The sequence below is a fragment of the Lingula anatina genome, chromosome 6 (assembly GCF_051362555.1).
Source record: "Lingula anatina isolate TDL-2025a chromosome 6, LinAna3.0, whole genome shotgun sequence".
NCBI lineage: Eukaryota > Metazoa > Brachiopoda > Lingulata > Lingulida > Lingulidae > Lingula > Lingula anatina.
The window spans coordinates 146,841-166,183 of NC_141772.1; the positions used below are offsets into that span (position 1 = coordinate 146,841).

At 36.6% G+C, this 19,343-nt stretch overlaps 2 protein-coding genes and 1 long non-coding RNA gene across 3 annotated transcripts in view; 2 read left to right on the forward strand and 1 right to left on the reverse strand.

Moving 5' to 3' along the window:
- LOC106172186 (conserved oligomeric Golgi complex subunit 5) overlaps positions 1 to 15,938 on the reverse strand; it is a 33,259-nt gene extending 17,321 nt beyond the window's left edge. Inside the window, exon 1 of the mRNA XM_087014944.1 lies at positions 15,833 to 15,938. The gene's annotated coding sequence lies outside the window, so the exon portion shown is untranslated. The remainder of the gene's footprint in view (positions 1 to 15,832) is intronic.
- Positions 147 to 2,916, forward strand: LOC147760947 (uncharacterized). The gene is made up of 2 exons (XR_015334969.1): positions 147 to 983; positions 2,036 to 2,916. It is a non-coding gene; the product is annotated as an uncharacterized LOC147760947 (long non-coding RNA).
- The window catches only part of LOC106172188 (uncharacterized), a 30,080-nt gene continuing 14,799 nt past the window's right edge, over positions 4,063 to 19,343 (forward strand). Inside the window, exons 1-8 of the mRNA XM_087014943.1 lie at positions 4,063 to 6,431; positions 6,821 to 6,872; positions 8,092 to 11,450; positions 11,836 to 11,910; positions 12,381 to 16,081; positions 16,340 to 16,441; positions 17,117 to 17,236; positions 17,665 to 19,176. Of these exons, the coding sequence (XP_086871069.1) occupies positions 8,111 to 11,450; positions 11,836 to 11,910; positions 12,381 to 16,081; positions 16,340 to 16,441; positions 17,117 to 17,236; positions 17,665 to 19,176 (8,850 nt within the window). The 5' untranslated portion in view covers positions 4,063 to 6,431; positions 6,821 to 6,872; positions 8,092 to 8,110. The remainder of the gene's footprint in view (positions 6,432 to 6,820; positions 6,873 to 8,091; positions 11,451 to 11,835; positions 11,911 to 12,380; positions 16,082 to 16,339; positions 16,442 to 17,116; positions 17,237 to 17,664; positions 19,177 to 19,343) is intronic.

Here is a 19,343-nt window from a genome sequence, read left to right on the forward strand (position 1 = left end):
GCCGCAACACTCAACAGTAGGACACATACTGTCAGGATTTAGGTGTGATTTGAAACGTCATGGATTTTTTGGTACATCCGCGTCACGAAATAGCGCCAAAAAAGCGGCGCGATGAAAAATCCGTAGGTCTGAAATAAATAAACTTTGCGAAAAAACTACAGTGAATTGACTTTCCATGTTTTAGAGACTAAACGAGGAGTTATCCGTCTATTGAAAAACTGTAAGCTTTTGTCAATGCAGTGTACAGAGTTACAATTATTTCTCTCCGAATCAAGAAAACTGAAAATTTTACGTGTCCGAAAATGCTTTTGTATAGCGAGGGACTATATTGCGAGGAAATTGTTTCCAAATACGAAATTGGCTTAAAATTGATAAAATGGTCGAATATATATCCAGGTTTTCGATTTTGAAGGGAATTTCCCGCACACTCTCTGGTTAAGAAGTCTCGACAGAAAATCCGAAAAGTTGTGAAAAAACAGAGCAAAATTTCTCCCCTGAGGCACCTCCGATAAAAGTGCACATCTCATTCATTTCCCGAACTTAAAATTACGTTTATTCATCCAAAAAAGTTATTGACTAACCTCAATTTTCACGCAAAGCAATGATGTTCCATAACTTGCTACGACAGTATTTTTTTGACCTTGAACTGTGGAAGTTCAAAAAAGTCATGTGATACAAATCATGTGACGCACAGATTTGGGTGCTAAAATGCACCTTTATAGACCCATATTAAGTCAAATATAAGTTTAAGAAACAGAATAAACATTTCTTTTATCAAAGACCAAAAACTTAATACAAATTTAGTAAATTTACCGAAATCCCGCCCACTAAACGAGAGGTGAACTGAGGTGCTTTCCAACGAAACCCCGCAATTTACCACGAGGCAGGGACAGGTGAAGTAGGTTGTGCGGCAAGTTATGATTTTTATCCTTGCTGAAATATGGAACCCACATATTTATAGCATGTCAGAGACTCATTATCAGGTACGTATGCAAATTATTTAGATTTTAAAATATAAATAAATGTTTTTTATTACGAGAAATGTGCTAGTTTCGCTCCACTACATACTGTACATAATCAAACACATTTGTTATACATTGTATCTTGTAGATTTGTTGTTAAAATGTGCACCGTGTGACCGACGCAGGCTCATTCAGAGTAATCTAACTCCGACTACAGTTCAGTTTAATAATAACTTTTGATCTAGTGTTATTTAGAATACTAATATTACATAACGACATATGTGCCTTAATTAGTACGTACGTGTACTGTAGCTGTATAACGTAGCATTGCGAGCACCTGTCATGTGAAGCATAGATAATGTGCTTGAGAGTTGTATATATTGATTGAATTATGAATACATCACCTTTTATTTGTAATAATTAGCAATAGATCAGGGGAGTATTTGGCAAGATTTAACATTTCCCTTGTCTTATTTTCAGGCTGATAAAAATTTAAAAACTTTCTAACATTGATGTAAGGAAAAAGATGTTTGGATATACATGTAGAATGGTAGAAGTATTTATGTACTATGAGCTTTTTTCATGATCAGTTAACACTCATTTTTAGTATAAAGGTCAATTTGAAAGTGTAGGGTTTATTTTATAAATCATTGAAAATTTCAAAATCAATGACTTGCTAGTACAGGTATGAAAATGAAAGTTGAGACATTTATACACCATACTCGCTTACTGTTGAAGTTGTAGATTTTTTACTTAAGTTAAAATGAAGTAGATCTATTGGATAATGTCATATGGTTCTAAGATCAACAGTAATAAAGGTTTAAAATATAATCCATTTTCTGTTTTTTTGTATGAAAAAAGATAAAGCCAGTATTTATTATTTTATAATGTGAGTTCCTAGACTTGTGTTAGTTAAGTACCACTTGGACATATCTTCCGACCCTCTCTCATTGTTAGTCAATTTTTTTTATGTTAAATTGACCTATATATTGAAAAGGGGTGTAAACAGATTGTTTTTATTTTTAGTTGCATGGAATTGTAAATTCTGAATTTATTCTGATTTTTTTTTCCAGATAAAAGAAGAACAGTTTTTTCAGATATTACAGAATGTCTGCCAGGCTTTGAAGTGCCCTGAAAAGTGATCACGATGATATGCTGCAGCATTATCATGCATTCCTATTAGTCATATTAAAAAAAACTGTCACCAAGCCCTTAGTGAAAATTGGTTATCAAAGTATTCTTTGGCAGCACTTACATTTTTTGAAACATAAAAAATTGAATTTTTAAAAAGAAATATGACTTTGGTGGTATTTCTTTAAGATAATTGGATGGCAGTGTTGCAAACAAGTGTTATTATGGACACATTTTTTCTAATTGGACTCCCAGGAGCCAGGCTGCTTTTCACATTCAAACAAGAATTTAAAAAGAAAAAAAATGTCAGAATAGTAAAAGAGGTATTTTGAATATATTTACAGTCCACATCCATTTATATCCAGTATATAATGCCTGGTGTTCACAAATACAGGTAGAGCCCTTTTAGGAAGCAAGTTACATACAGTGTATTCCCATATTTTGATATCAGATATCAAATACAAGCATATGAAACTGTTTTGAATAAAGACATAAATTTTCCTTGGTGATCAGCATATTTTTCTCTTATTTCAAGTCTTAAAAGGATAGCTAATGTATTTTGAGATAATGCATTTGAAGATGGAACATGTATGAATATTTCTTCAGCAAAAAAAAAAAAAAAAAAAAAAAAAGATAGGAAAGTCATTAACCTAGTGCAATGAAAGTGGAAATTTTATATTAATTTTGGAAATTTTTATTTATGTATTTTTTACATTTTTACACACTTTGTGAATTCTTACTAGCGCTCATGCATATGGACTTCCTGTGCATGTATACTTGTACCATTGTTTTGAAAATAAAATTTTATCCTGTTGTTTTTTTACCCTCTATTTTTTATTGAATATAAAAGAGGTAACTGTTCATATCAGCCCAAAATGGATTCTCCTGGAGTAAATGACAATTTCCCCCTTCTTACCAATAGTTACCGGGGTACTGAATCAGTTTTGACATTCAAAATTAGTCTGTACTGTTAATTTTTTAATTAATTTTAATATTTCAAAAGATTATTATAGAGTACAGCCACCATGTGATTGGATGGCAAGAACAGTTTCCAAAATAATTGTGAAAACTACCATTTTGGTGGTAAAATGGAATATATATTGTATATTCCTATGGGTTCTTTACACTATTTATTCTTAAATGTGAATCTCAGTAAAACAGTTGTTAACCCTTTAAAATATTAATTTAAGAAACGATGAATTTGTCTGTGCAAAATAAAGAAAAACAATTTTGTTTTATTTTAAACTTAAGTTTTGGACTCAGAAATGTTCAATTACCTACATAATTTCATAAGTAACATTGAAACATATGCAAGGTACATGTACCGGTAGTAGGGCATAGAAAAAGAAGGTGCAACAATATTAAATTTACAAGTTAGATATAAAACTGACACGCATTGTTTGACTATCAATTGAAAACTGTAATAATATCCAAAATAACCGGTGATAATCGCCAAAATAAAGTAATCTGCAAATGTAAACAAACGCCGAGTTGGGCCCGTCTTGGGTCATGGATGACGCAAAAACCTGGATTTTGCACGATTTTTGGTACAAAAAATTCTGCAACAATTTTTTCCAAAGATGGATTTTAATGATTTTTTATACATACAATATTGATTAAAAGATACGTTATCTCTTATCCGGAATTTCCCGCACACTCTCTAGTTGAGGAATAGTGGCCAATGTTACGATGTTGCCAAGGTCAAATTTTACCGCTCAGTGCGACTTTGACGAACGCAAGCTCACTCTAAACGACAAAATTTCAGTAGAAGGCTACGTGAATATGAAGTCTACATACCCCACAATCATAATATCGTATTAGACTTGCTAAGTATGCATTTATTTAAAGTATATAGCCATTTTTCGACCAAGTTTAAATTTTTACAAAATTTGAGCCCGACGTTACGTCCTGGCGCGAGAAAACGACGTTATATCACTCCGCATCGACAGTATGTGTCCTACTGTCAAAGAAACTGCGAAAAGTGTGCTGTAGGATTTCTAGCGTAAAGTTACCTGACAATGAGGTGTACACTGAAACGGAGAGAAATCAGACATGAGCAGAAGGCATTATTTTCCCCAAATGAAACTTTTGTGCTGCAGCAGTGTCTAATTTGTTTGATATTTTGTTCAACTTAAGTTTAAACCATGCAGAAACTTGTGGCTTCTACTGTAGGTCAACTCCGAGGACCGCGAAAAAGGACCTGCAAAAGACTCGATTGTTTTAATTTAATGTCATTTCAGTTCTGGATATGTTTTTTTTTTTTTTTTTTTTTTTTTTTTTTTTTTTTTTTTTGTATCAGTGTTTATCAGGTCATAATGAAATTTATCTATAAAGTCAAATATCGCTTTTAAAAAATTAATGTGTGTAATTCATATGACCTAAAATTCAGAATAAGTATCAGTTCATTCTGATGCGTTTTGAAATCCAGTTGATACTTGGGAGTATTCACAGTTACGTCTGATTTTTTACTTTGTTGTTACATTTATGTCCCAAGTAACAAAAACAAAATATAACACTGTCTTTTCTTATGAAAATCCGTTAATATGAAGGGAAGTATATGTTGCTTTAATACAACATTAGTTTTTTCTTGGTAAATAAAATTGTCCATTCCATAAGTCTAAGTCTGGCATTTCATTACTTATTTCACAGCTGGGTCTTTTTTTTGGTCTAGTTTTATGATGATAATTTTTCTGCACTTAACGCGAAAGAATTATGCCACCCAACAGAGAGTTGAGACAGCATTGATAATTGTTGTAGAGTTCCAGTAAGAAAGAAAATCTGTTCTTGAAAAAATGTGTGTGTAGAGGGAGGGGGGCTTAAATCACCCATGTGTATTTGAGAATACCATGTTGACATTTTTTACTGAAAACTAAAGAAAAGAAACCCGTAGTGGTACATACATGAATAGATAAAGCGCACAAACAATGCTTCAAGGGGTAATTACATGGAGGCAGAGGGGAACCTTGCACCAAAGAAAGGAAAGCCAAGAGGTTTTCCCAGACCCAGACAATGTAACTGAAAGAAAGAGGAAAAGTTAGCTGCCTAGGATTTCATTGTAGTATTGTGATTCTGAACCATGGAAAATGAAGGTAGAAAGAGAGGTAAAAAAGAGGGTTAGTGTTTCAGCCTTTTTCTTGATCTGTCTGTGCATTGCTAATTAACTGAACAATTCTTTTATGACTGCAGAGGCCCTGCTCTTACTACACCATCACCATCTCAGAGTGGCATGTAAGAATTTGTTTTTGGTCCTAACCTCTAAACCAACATTTCCATCTTGACTAAAATAGATTGGAAAAAGACTATAGTTACAGTGGCCTGAAATAATTTCAAGGGTTCTTTTTAAATGAACATTAATTACTATCATGAGGAGAATCATATAGAACAAATCTCAAGAAGAATAGAAACTACTGCCACTGATTTTATTTCTGTGTGTGCTGAGATATACAATGGGAGGTGACCTTATGGGTCCCTTTTGTCAGACTTGTTTATGTTACAAGACCACATAAAGAATACCAGATATCAGTGACTTGAGAACACTATATACTTAAACTATGTTTGTCTGTATCCATAGTAACTGACTACTATTAGTTACTATAAACTATAACATGGCCTATATCAGGAAATAAGACGATAAACTAGTGTTGATAGACTGGCTGATATGTATTCCTATGTTATCTGCAGTGTGGTAAACATACCCCCATGTGTGCTGACTACCACAACTAGGAAGTTCTAAAATTTAGCCTTGAATGGACATGTATAGTAACTGTTGGCTTGGTTGTTTTGATATTTGCACAGCAAACCTTTGGTGTCATTGTCCTCTGTATGGGTGAAGAGAATCAGGTGTCAAAATTTAGTATATACATTGTATGGGGGGGCATGATCCCTTGAATTTTAATTTTATTTATGTGCATGCTATTTGTGGCATTTTGAAGTTTATAAAGTCTGCAGTAATGTGGTGCATGGTGCATTTTTTTTCCTCTCAAAGAAGAGGATTTGGGCTAATATTCTGCTCAGAAGTCAGGGGGCACAGTCTGAGGACAAGAAGTACGTTGCCTGTTTGCTCCCTGAATCTCTGGTCCCTGAACTGTGACATATGATCACAAGATATCAATGGTTTCCTCAGCTGTGGCATAGAGACCCTTCTATCTCGCAGTTATGTCAGCCTGCCGAGATTACTGATAGCGTCAAATTAATCATCTGAAAAGTGCACAAACCATCATTCCTGCGATGCCCCTTCAGTGAGAGACCCAATTTAACGCAAAGTTTACACAGTGTTGAGATATGTTTGCTGTTTAAGGTGAATGGAACAAAACAGACTTTTACACTCATAACTAAAAGGTAAGTGTATAAGAAGTATTTGATAATAACACATTTATGAAAAAAATAAAAAAGTTTTGAAAGATAAATTTTATGTTAAAATGTGAAAGAGAGAATGTATGTTACCCGCATTACTATTTGTTGTCAACATTAACCAATTCCATCCAATTCCATAACCCTTTTCTTTGTTTTGAAAAAGAGCTTTTGCTGGATGGACATTTTCTCCATTTGTGAGCACAACCAAAAGGAAAAAAAATGAAAGTGCCCCCTTTTAGCTTTCTTGATACATGATAAATGCACACATTGTTTGCTGATAAGTTTCTCAGGCCTATACTTTAATTTGGTATGATTTAAACTTAGACCAGGTCTCATAGTGACTATAACTGAAAACTAATTAATTTATGTTTCAGATTTATCAGGAGGAAGTATCAGGAGTGGAAGAAAACACAGGAGAGGAAAAAGGTTGGCCTCTTGTCACATAGATTTTTATTATCACACAATTTATAAATTACAGTGCCATCTATGAACTTTAAGTTAATGGATTTTATTTGTGGCAGATAAATCTGTGATGGTGGAGGATAACAACATGGACACTGTGATCACCTGACTAGCGTTGTCATGGTTACGGTAAAGGTTATTTGCTCATCCTAGAACTACACTGCCAAACTTCTGAATTACTTTACTATTGTCCAGTAGAGTAAACATCAAAGTAAAATAAAATTTTTTAACTAATTCATCATAATTGTTTTAAGGTGCATGCAACTGATCGTCAACAGTTATCTAATAACCTGAAAAATGGAAGAGATAATTGCTATAGAAATAAAAGCAAAACTAGGGCACTAGCTACTACATGTAGTATCTCAGACAACCAAAAACTGCATCATACAGACATGAGAATTTATCCACTGACAATTGGGGAGAGCGTGTGAAGCCTTACTTTAAGGTTATCAACACCCTGTGCCTCTGTTCAGTAAACAGACAGAAGATAAAGATAGGGTACAAGTTAAGGTATTTTGCACAAGGCTGATTTGTGAATGTAACCAAAAATTATATTTCTTTGGAATTTCCCGACAAAATGTCAGTTATGAGTAACCTTCATCTCTTTATAAAGCAAGTTGTCCTATCATTATGCATTGCTATCTTCCTCTCTTTCCCAACATACACACACACACACACATTTGGTAGAGAAAAAGATTATGCTGTTTGAATAAACTTGATTGTATTTACTCAGGTTTGACATTGCAAATAGCAAATTGGAAAAAGTGACTTATTGCACACAAGATTTCCATGTGAAAGTCGCCTAAAGCTGCTGTCATTTGCTGATTAAAAATGTTTCATGTCATGTGCTGATTAGAGAAATGTTTCAGGACTTAAATCACAGTGAACCTTGTGTTACTCATAGCTCAACTCAGAGTTTGTTATGTCAACTGCTGTACATAAAATATTGGTGTTACAGCATTTCATACTTAGCCTAGTTTTGTGTCTGTTTCAGTTTAATGTATGCATCATACTTGAAAACTTTGACTATTGATCTCGAGCACCTCCTTTTATTTTTTCTAAACAGGTTCATTTCTTCATGTGATTTAATTCTTGTTAGAAATTTTGCATGACTGTATATCCTACTTTGTCATATTGTTTTCACTGAAATTTTACTGAAAAGTCGTGCTAAATTTTTTTTCAGTGCCAGTGAAGAATCAAAGATGGTTCATAAAGACTCCATTGCTGTGTGGATCTACTGTGTAGTCTGGCTGGGAAGTCTTCAACCAACTGAAACACAACCTTCACATACCTCACTGACCACGATATCTACATTAACATCTGTAACAGCTGAGTCCTATCAGTTATCAGTTACAACACCTACACCAGTACATTTATCTACATCATCACAGTCACCTGCAACATCACAGTCATCTACATCATCACAGTCATCTACATCATCACAGTCATCTGCAACATCACAGTCATCTACATCATCACAGTCATCTACAAAAGTACAGCAGTCTGCTTCATTAAAACCATCTTCTCTTACCCCCTATACCACAGAGACATCTACAGGTACCTCAGTAGAAACAACTGTCACAGTGGCATCTCCAGTAAGTCCAGTTTCCACAGTGGAGCCATCAAAACCTGCAGAGTCAGCTAAGTCTTCTGCATCTTCACTACAGACACCCCCTGCAGTTTTATCAGAAAATGAGACAACAAAGATGACAACATCAGGATCAGCCACAACAACATTAGCTCTGAACACACCATCATCTACATTACTAACAGCAGGGAATATTACAACATCAGGATCAGCTACAACAACATCAGCTCTGAGCACACCATCATCTACAGTACAGACAGAAGGGGATATGACAACATCAGGATCAGCTACAACAACATCAGCCCTGAACACACCATCATCTACAGTACAGACAGAAGGGGATATGATAACATCAGGATCAGCTACAACAACATCAGCTCTGAACACACCATCATCTACAGTACAGACAGAAGGGGATATGATAACATCAGGATCAGCTACAACAACATCAGCTCTGAACACACCATCATCTACAGTACAGACAAAAGGGGATATGACAACATCAGGATCAGCTACAACAACATCAGCCCTGAACACACCATCATCTACAGTACTAACAGAAGGGGAAATGACAGCAATGTCACTTTCAACAGCATCAACATCAACAACTTCAGCAGAGCAAATGACATCAACAACATCAAAAACATCAGTACATACAACAACACCTACAGTAGAGACAGCAGTGGTAGAGTCTACAACATCTGCAGTAGACAGTACAACAACATCTGCATTAGTGATAGACCCATATGTAGCGAATATAACATCATCAACAGTTGAGACAACACAACCAAGAGTAAATGCAACAATGGTAGAGTCTACAACATCTACAGTGAAGGTTTCTGCAGTAGAGACAACATCTATAGTAGAAACGGCATCATCTACGGTAGACACAGCACCATCTGCAGTAGAGACATCTACAGTAGACACAGCACCATCTGCAGTAGAGACATCTACAGTAGACACAGCACCATCTGCAGTAGAGACATCTACAGTAGACACAGCACCATCTACAGTAAAGGCATCTCCAGTAGACACAGCACCATCTGCAGTAGAGACATCTACAGTAGAGACAGCACCATCTACAGTAGAGACATCTACAGTAGACACAGAATCATCTACAGTAAAGACATCTATAGTAGAGACAGCACCATCTACAGTAGAGACATCTACAGTAGACACAGCACCATCTGCAGTAGAGACATCTACAGTAGACACAGCACCATCTGCAGGAGACACAGCACCATCTACAGTAGAGACATCTACAGTAGACACAGAACCATCTACAGTAGAGACATCTACATTAGAGACAGCACCATCTATAGTAGAGACATCTACAGTAGACACAGCACCATCTGCAGGAGACACAGCACCTTCTACAGTAGAGACATCTACAGTTGACACAGAACCATCTACAGTAGAGACATCTACATTAGAGACAGCACCATCTACAGTAGAGACATCTACAGTACAGACAACATCAAAAGTTGAGACAACAATGATGGAGCCCACAAAATCTACAGTTAAGGCTTCTACAACATCTACAGAAGAGACAGCAACATCTATAGGAGAGACAACAACAAAATCTACTGTAGATACAACACCATCTACAGAACAGACAACAGCATCTACAGTAGAGAAGACATCACTGGCAGTGGAAACATCAACACAAGAGACAACAACAAAATCTAAAGTAGAAACAACACCATCAGTAATAGAGACAACATCATCAACACTGGAGGCAACAACAACATCTACAGTAGATACAAAACCATCTACAGTACAGACAACATCAACAGTAGAGTTGGTATCACCAGCAGTAGAGACATTATCAACACAAGAGACAACAGCAAAATCATCAACAGATACAACATTCACAATACAGACAACACCTTCTACAGTACAGACAACATCATCAGCAGTACAGAAAACAACAAAATCTACAATAGATACAACATCATTTACAGTACAGACAACATCATCAACTGTAGATATGACGTCGTCAGCAGTAGAGGCAACATCTGCAGTGGAAACACCATCCTTATTAGAGACATCATCTACAGTGGATATAGCAACAACGTCTACAACTGAGCCAGAAACATCTACCATAAAGACAACACCACTTACATCAGAGACATCATCTTTACCAGAGACAACATCACCTATACTACAGACAACATCTACAGTAAAGGCATCGTCAACATTGAAGCCACCATCTACAGTTAAAACAACATCATCTACAATGTTTGCAACAACACCATCTATAGTAGAGACAACCTTATCTATAGTTAATGCAACATCTACAGCAGACACAATATCTACACTCAAAGCAACATTTACAGTAGAACCAATAACATCTTCAGTGAATGCTACATCTACAGTATCTACATCCTCTTCAGTACAGACAACAGCATCTACAGTGGGTACAACACCATTATATACAGAAGAAAGCAACACAACTTTACTAGAGACAACATCATCTGTGGTAGAACCAGCAACGCCTACAGTAGACACATTATCTACATTGAAGACACCATCTACAGTACAAATCACATCTTCTACAATTGTTGAAACAACCCCATCTACAGTGAATGCACTATCTACAGTACAGACAACATCATCAGTAGAGACAACAACAACATCTACAGTATGGACAACGCCATCTACGGTGAATACACCATCTACAAAAGAGACAATGCCATCATCAGTAGAGGCAACAACAACATCTACAGTACAGACAACCCCATCAACAGTGAATACACCATCTACACTAGAGACAACATCATCATCAGTACAGACAACATCTACAGTACAGACAATCCTATCTACAGTGAGTACACCATCTACATTGAATACAACATCTACAGTAAAGACAACAACACCCACATTAGATACAACAGCTGCAATGTCCAGTGTGAAAACAGCACCAACAACCATGTCTTCTCCCAGAACTACAGGTGAGTACAAGAAGATGGCCATCCTTTGTTTTCAGCAAGTTAAAGCAGAAATGGAAATGGTTTAAACTTATGCCAGGACATAAACTGCAATAATTATGATATGTGTGGGCATAATACTGTTACATTGTGTACCAGTAGTTGAACATTTGATAACAACATGCTTTTTATTATCAGATGTACTTAACGTGTGGTTTAAAATTTGAAATTAAAGGTGTTTGATGTGAAGATCAATATGTAGATACCAATTTTCATGTGTTAAGTTAAGATAGGTTTACTGATGTAACACATGTATTACAGGCTTTTTAAGATATCCAAGAAATTTAAGCACATATTTTTTAAGCTGAATAACACATTGTAAACTTATTGCTATTCTTTATTTTTACAGTACCAGTATCTTCCCTTCAGTTTGTTACCAGGAAACATGCTCTGAGCATCCCAGAAAACACAAGTGTGGGGACAGGTATGGAATAAGCACTGTTATAACTAGCTGGTTTGTAAATCATGAGAGTTATGTAATCTGAAAGTGAAAAGTAATTGTATTCTGCAATTCATTCCTCTAGCTGTCACCAAAACTAGGTTTACAGCCATGCTTACATAATATAGGGTTTAATTTAACTGTCTGAAATACTCAACAGAGGTAAGATGCAATTCATTCTCAAAAATGGGCCAGATATTTTTTAACATTCAACTTCTCTTGCTTTATACATAAGTGTTTTGTTATATATATATATATATATATATATATATATATATATATATATATATATATATATATGTTGTAAGAATTGCATGCGTATTATTGTATGGCTAAATCGCTGTTATGACTGAAATAAAGGTGAAAGAAGGGGGTGGCCCCTATTCAAGAATTTCTGTGAAGAAATTTTCCTTTACGAAATGCAAGTCATACTACCGTGTCCTCTTTGTTTTCAGTGTTATATAACCTGACACTTACTGGAGGAATACCCAACCCAACACAGGACTTTGACTTTACCTTACTCAGTGATGGCAATGGAACCTTTAACCTCACAGAAAGCAGAGCTATAATACTGACCAGACCTCTTGATTATGAAGTCCAGAAAACACATGTGATATTGGTCCAAGCTCGTATGACAAAAAGCAGCATTGAAGATATTAGTAGTAGAGACTGTGTTGAGACCACAATGGAGATAACAGTGATGGTAGAAGACATTGATGAGTATCCTGTGATGTTTCAGTATTATAGCAAATCTACAACCTATGGTGAAAACTTTACCACAGGGATGTCAGATGTAAATGTCCCTATCTACTGGATTGTGATATCTGCAGATACTGAGGTGGGAACATCCATATTTAGGTTCACAGTAATGGATGCAGATAGAAGCCCCCCTGCAGTGACAGGATTTCATTTACATGGAAACAACTCTGCACAGGATTTCCTAGGAGTGACATCAGAGGGGGAATTGTACACAACTGATGTTATTCCTGTTAATACATATGTTTGCCCCTTTGGATGTGCTGTGCAGGTATATGAACTCCTTGTCACTGCCTTGCAAGGCTCCCAGGAATTCACATCCAAGGTTCTACTGGTCATCAGGGATGTTAGAGTAAGACTGAAGATTGAAGAACATTCTTACCTCCAACATCTTCAAATTATAGATTATATTTCTTCAAATGGGACTTCCATTGTTGATAGTTCTCTTTCTGCATTTGTCAATGACAGTGCTGTATTTTATGTCAATAATTATGAACTTGAGATCTATCACTTGAATTATGAGTCCATACAAGAGTATCACCTGCTGCTGAACTGTTCCTATGGCGGTTTCTCTGTTCTTACAGTTCCAATTGTGTTAGAGGTGCTGGATGTGAATGAACACATTCCAGTGTTTGATCAGAGAGAATGTTATCTAGCAGTTCCAAGAGCAAGCCCAGCTAACACCAGTATTGCTGTGATAAAAGCAGAAGATGGTGATGACGGTGCCAATCTGGTCTATAACCTCACTGAAGGAAGTTACTATTTTTGGTTGACTGACTGTGGACAATTGCAAACAAAAATTGAGATGGATTTTATGCCAAATTCTCTTCAAGTTATTGAAGGCAAAGTGAGTGTTTCTGATGGTCTCCATTTCAGTGAGACCATGGTCCATGTCCTTGTGTATGCTTTGGATCTAGAATACCATATACCAGAGAACCAAACAGTGGGCAATACTGTGGTTCCTAACTTGTGTGGAAATATGTCAGCTTATGAGTATGCCAACTGCAGTATTCTTGACCCAACAGGGACATTTGCAGTACACAGAGGTGACCTTGAAATTGTTTCAGATTTGGATTTTGAGTCAAGGAATACTTACATATTATTACTGAATGCCATTATTGCTACCATTGAAAAGAACATTACTGTCACAGTTCATGTACTTGATGTCAATGACAATCCACCTCTCTTTCTTCAGCAGCAGTACAATGTTACTGTTACAAGGGAGACTAACCCGTATACCCTTCTTACCACCCTCACAGCAGAGGATGCAGACCAGGTTCAGAATATCACATACAAATTACTTGGGAATGACACTGAGAACTTCCTGATAAATAACTATGGTCAAGTGTTCAGTTTGTCATCTATGAACTTCTCCAACAGTTTAATTCACATGGTCAATTTGACAGCTCAGGTCACAGATGGTGTCTATACCTCCCATGTTTCACTTCTGGTTGTCATTGCTGCAGATCAGTTATATATCAAGGTGCCCGAGGACACCCCAGATGGAAGTGTTATACAGCCAAATATCTGCAGTCCAGAATTCTTACTACAAGGAACATGCAGCCTCTCTGGAAATGACTCTACATTTGGACTGGTGGCTGAAGAGGCCTTGGTGCTGCAGGGTTCATTAGACTTTGAATTAAAGGAGAACTATGACCTTACATTAACTGCAATAACAGCAGACATTACCTGGATTTTACCTATACATGTTCAGTTGTCAGACACCAATGATGAAATCCCCTTGTTTCTGAATGAAGACCATTTCTTTGGGACTGTCAGGAACTCATCACCTCCAAATATGACCATTTTCAGCATCAGGGCCAGTGACATTGTCAGATCAACACTGGAGTTCAGCCTTGATGACACTGGAGCAGAATATTTCCAAATTTCTCACTGTGGACAATTGCAGACCACAAGTTCCTTCCCAGCACAGCTTCAAGCTCCTTTTCATTTTGTCAACTTCTCCATATCTGTCACAGATGGTGTCCATGTCACCACAACCATTGCTGGAGTCCTCATTTCTGCTGAGTCATGGCAGGTGTCTGTGACTGAAAATGACACAGAAAATAACTTTGCCCTCCAGAACTTATGTGGAAACCTGAACTCACATGGAGGAACTTGCTCAGTGACTTCAGAACCAGAAATACCAGGATTGTTTTACAATGTCTCTGAAAACACTTTGTATCTCAACACAAGATTAGATGCCAGAATTCAAAATATTTATGAGGTAAAGGTTCAGACCTCATTGTCACCATTTACACCCATTACAGTTCCAATATCAATCACCATAATTGATGACAATGACCATGTACCCCAGTTCACCCAACAGTCTTATTCTGCCATCCTCCGTAATGGCAGCCATGAAAACACCATTGTCTCTGTGGTAGAAGCTGTGGACGGAGATCTGGGGAACAACTCTAAACTCCAGTACACAATTATCTCTGACCCTTTGGGCTTCTTGAATATCAACAGCTATGGACAGATTTATACCAGCAGTAGACTTAATATGTCAGATGTGATCAGTGATGTTGAAGATCTCATAGCATACACAGTACAGGTTACAGTGGAGGCCAGAGATTTAGGAACACCTCCCAAATATAACAGCACTACAGTGGATATTATATTCCTTGCTGATCAGTTTGAGATCAACATTAAGGAAAATGTGGATAATATAACATTTGGAAATATAAGTGTTCCTGCTTTGAGGAGTGTAGACTTTGTTGGAGCACCTGCTGGTATAAGTGTATTGCAAGATTTGACCCACCTTTGGCTTTCAAAAGGGTTGGATTTTGAGCAGAACTCGAGCTTTCACTTCAGCCTCAATCTTACCCTGGATGACAGCCACTACACTGTACCTGTGACAGTGCATGTCATTGATGTGAATGATGAACCTCCAGAGTTCAGTGAAAGTGTCTACAACTTCTCAGTGCCAGATGGTGCTAGGTACTTTACAATGATCAATATGACCACTGCCACTGACAGGGATTCTACACACATAACATACTCCATAACAGATGTGGAAGATGCCAGGAATTCAGTGAAGGAACTATTTTTGGTGAATGAAGAAACAGGAGCACTGTACACTAATGATCAAATCCGTTTCAGAAACCTCCTTAGAGAAAAGCGCTTCAAGTCAAACAATGACACTTACCTTGAGTTCATGGTATGGGCATCAGATGAGAACTTCACAGCCAATGCTACAGTCAGAGTGACTGTTCTGAAGTATAATCCTAATTCCTTCAACCTGGAGAACACCACCGAGGCCTTCTTACTGGAAGGAAATTACAACAACTCTTTACATTTAGTAACCAATAAAACAGCTCGAGCAAATTTCTCTGACTACAACTTTCAAGTGACTGCAAAGCAAGATGAAATGATGTTCTTCATCAATGAAACAACTGTAAGATTTTTTTCTTGGTACAATATTTTCTGTTTTATCTATTTATGTTAATATTTCAGATGGGATCTTGGTACTGTGCTACTTTGTCAGTCTGTTAAAAATTTATAGAAAATGATGAAGAAAAAAGATTAACTTATGGTGAATCAAAGTCAAGCTTTGTAAAGCATGCTGCTGTGATTTTTTACGGTATGGTGTATCACAATATCAGTCTATATTCCTTTCATTGTAGTATACTTTACTAAATTCTATTATTTATAGGGATTCATCTATACAAACAAAGTATTTGACAGGGAACAAAATGACAATTATATAGTGTATGTGATGGCATTAGAGGAGGAAGTGGATAGCTGTCAATCTGTGGTGAGTGTATTTTATATGTCAGCTGTCAATCTGTGGTGAGTGTATTTTATATGTCAGCTGTCAATCTGTGGTGAGTGTATTTTATTGGTCAGCTGTCAATCTGTTGTTTGTGTATTTTATTGGTCAGCTGTCAATCTGTGGTGAGTGTATTTTATTGGTCAGCTGTCAATCTGTGGTGAGTGTATTTTATTGGTCAGCTGTCAATCTGTGGTGAGTGTATTTTATTGGTCCACTGGTGAGATTACTGCCCTCTAGTAGCCAAAGATGAAATTAATTTTCAGACTGATATGACTCATATGACGACAGTGCTAGGTTTCACAGTAAATTTAAAAAACAATATGTCTCAACTTAAATGTTGACAATGCACAGCATATAGATGTTACATATTATGTAAATATGTTTAATATATATATTGTCAGGGGCAGATCCAGAGATATTTTCTGACTCTTCCAAATAATCTCTATTGATCCATCCTCTAATTGACCATCTTCCAACAGAAAAAATAGATGCCCATCAATGTATACATAAAAAATGTTGACTGTTTTCCAGAAGACCCAGAGGGCAGCTTCAGTCCGCCCCTGAATGTAGATAGTCATGGTGGATTGATCTCCATTAAATAAATATACATATATACAGTTTACATGTAAAGTACATCATCACTATCTTGTTTTCCAGGTGATAGCCATTGTAAATATCACTATCAGAGATGACAATGACAATGCACCTGTTTTCTCTCATACCACCTACAAGGGAACAGTACAAGAGAACACAACAGGTGCTACAGTGGAATTACAGGTATTAATATTAATATAGTAAATTTAGATCATTATGATTTACTCAGTATTATAACATATTGCAGTATGTAAATTAAAATGAAGGATTAATGTTAATTGAACTACTTGCATTTAATTAGCTTTTTGTTTATGCCTGCTGTCAGTTTAATAGTTGGTAGAGATGAGATACTTACAGGTGGTATGGACATTCATGAGTGCACCTCTTTTGTCCAAAAAGCCACTTCCTAAAAAATACATTGTGCGTGCCTCCAAATGACAAGGTGATTTTTTATGGCCACAGATAATGATGATTAATTGACTGGTAGTTTACATGTAAAATTGTTTGTCCTAAAGTTTATTGTATTACATATACAAAAATTTTTCTTCAACCCAGAAATTAAAATCAAAGGAGTTGATAGTACTACAATGTATATTTCATTACTTTGGCAGCCACTCATAGCAGCATCAGACAAGGATATTGGATCAAATGCTTTGATACACTATGCACTACTGAATGGGACAGATGCCTTCCAAATTAACAACACATCAGGGGTTATTTGCACCAATGGTATTTTGGACAGAGAGGAGACAGACAGTCACACTGTCCTGATTTCAGCCTCAGATGGGAAGTACAATGACACAGCAATAGTTAATATTACAGTGGTTGATGTGAATGACAATGCTCCTGAATTTGAGATGGAATTCTATCAATTTAATGTGTCAGAAGACCAAGAAGTGGACACAATTATCGGTCAAGTCTTAGCCACAGACAGGGACAGCAGCAGCACCACATCACTGCACTACAGAATTGCGGAAAATGATGAAAATAGAAATTTCAGAATGAAACACCCATTTGCGTCCGGTAAGATCTGGATTTACAGTAGCCTTGATCGTGAGAAAATCCCAAATGGCACAATAAAGTTTCATGTCATTGTGGATGATTCAAAGTGCGACTCTTCTCCAACATGTACATCACATTCTTCCACTGCCACAGTCCAGGTGGATATAGGAGATATTAATGATAATTCACCCAAGTTTGACCAAGATGAATACACTGTCTACGTTGATGAGGGTTGGAACGGCACATTTGCTCAGGTCAAGGCCACAGATCCTGATGCAAAAGAAAATGGCACCGTTACTTACTACTTGAGCGAGCCAGACAAACAAGCATTTGAAATAGACTCCACATCAGGAAATATAACAATGCGGCACCCTTTTGACTATGATGAGAATCATGCTCTAGATATAAGTTTCAAAGTTTATGCTAGAGATAACGGCAAAGATGCTTGCAATACTAGTGCAAAGGTCAAGGTCATCATTAAGGACATCAACGACAACCCACCTGAGTTTTTGATTTCAGACATAAGTCTAGCATTACAAAATGGGCTAGTCATTCCCATGGTGGCCCTTGATAAAGATTCTGGAGAGAATGGAAATATTACATATTCTCTTCCAAGTAACCCGTGCAACATGTCATCTCATGGTACTGATAATCCCTGTAGAGAGTGCTTTGACATTTCAAACACTGCCCTATTATCAGTCAAAGATACATGTATAAAATCCAAAGAAAAATGTAAACATTTTGTTCTCACAGTGGAAGCAACTGACAACGGCTCCCCACCTCTTTCTACATGTGCAAACATCACATTTTCAAGTTTAGGTCAAAATGTACCATGCAAATTTGATAACTTGGACTATTACATCAATATAACAGAGGAGCAGCACTACCCCTGGCCAGTGATAAATTTAACTTACACCAAATCTAGCGAGGAGAAGAAGTGTAACTTTGATCTGGACTGTGGCTCAGGGTCCAGGTTTATTATTATCAATAAGACAACAGGAGAAATCCGTCTCAATGGCACACTGGACAGAGAAGACTATTACAACACAACTGGTAAGATGGATGCCATGCTGTGTAGTGTACGTGTCAGTGCACCTGGAGAGCTCAGCAGTGTGGCTCAGGTAAATGGTGGTTGTAACTGAGTTATTATTTAACTCCTTTCCTCATTGTGAAGTTTTTTCCTTTTCATTATACCAGTATATTGTATCTCATCTTTGAATATTTGTAATTTATACCACCTCACTGACAGTATGATGATGACTTAGTTTTGTTTATGACATTATATGTA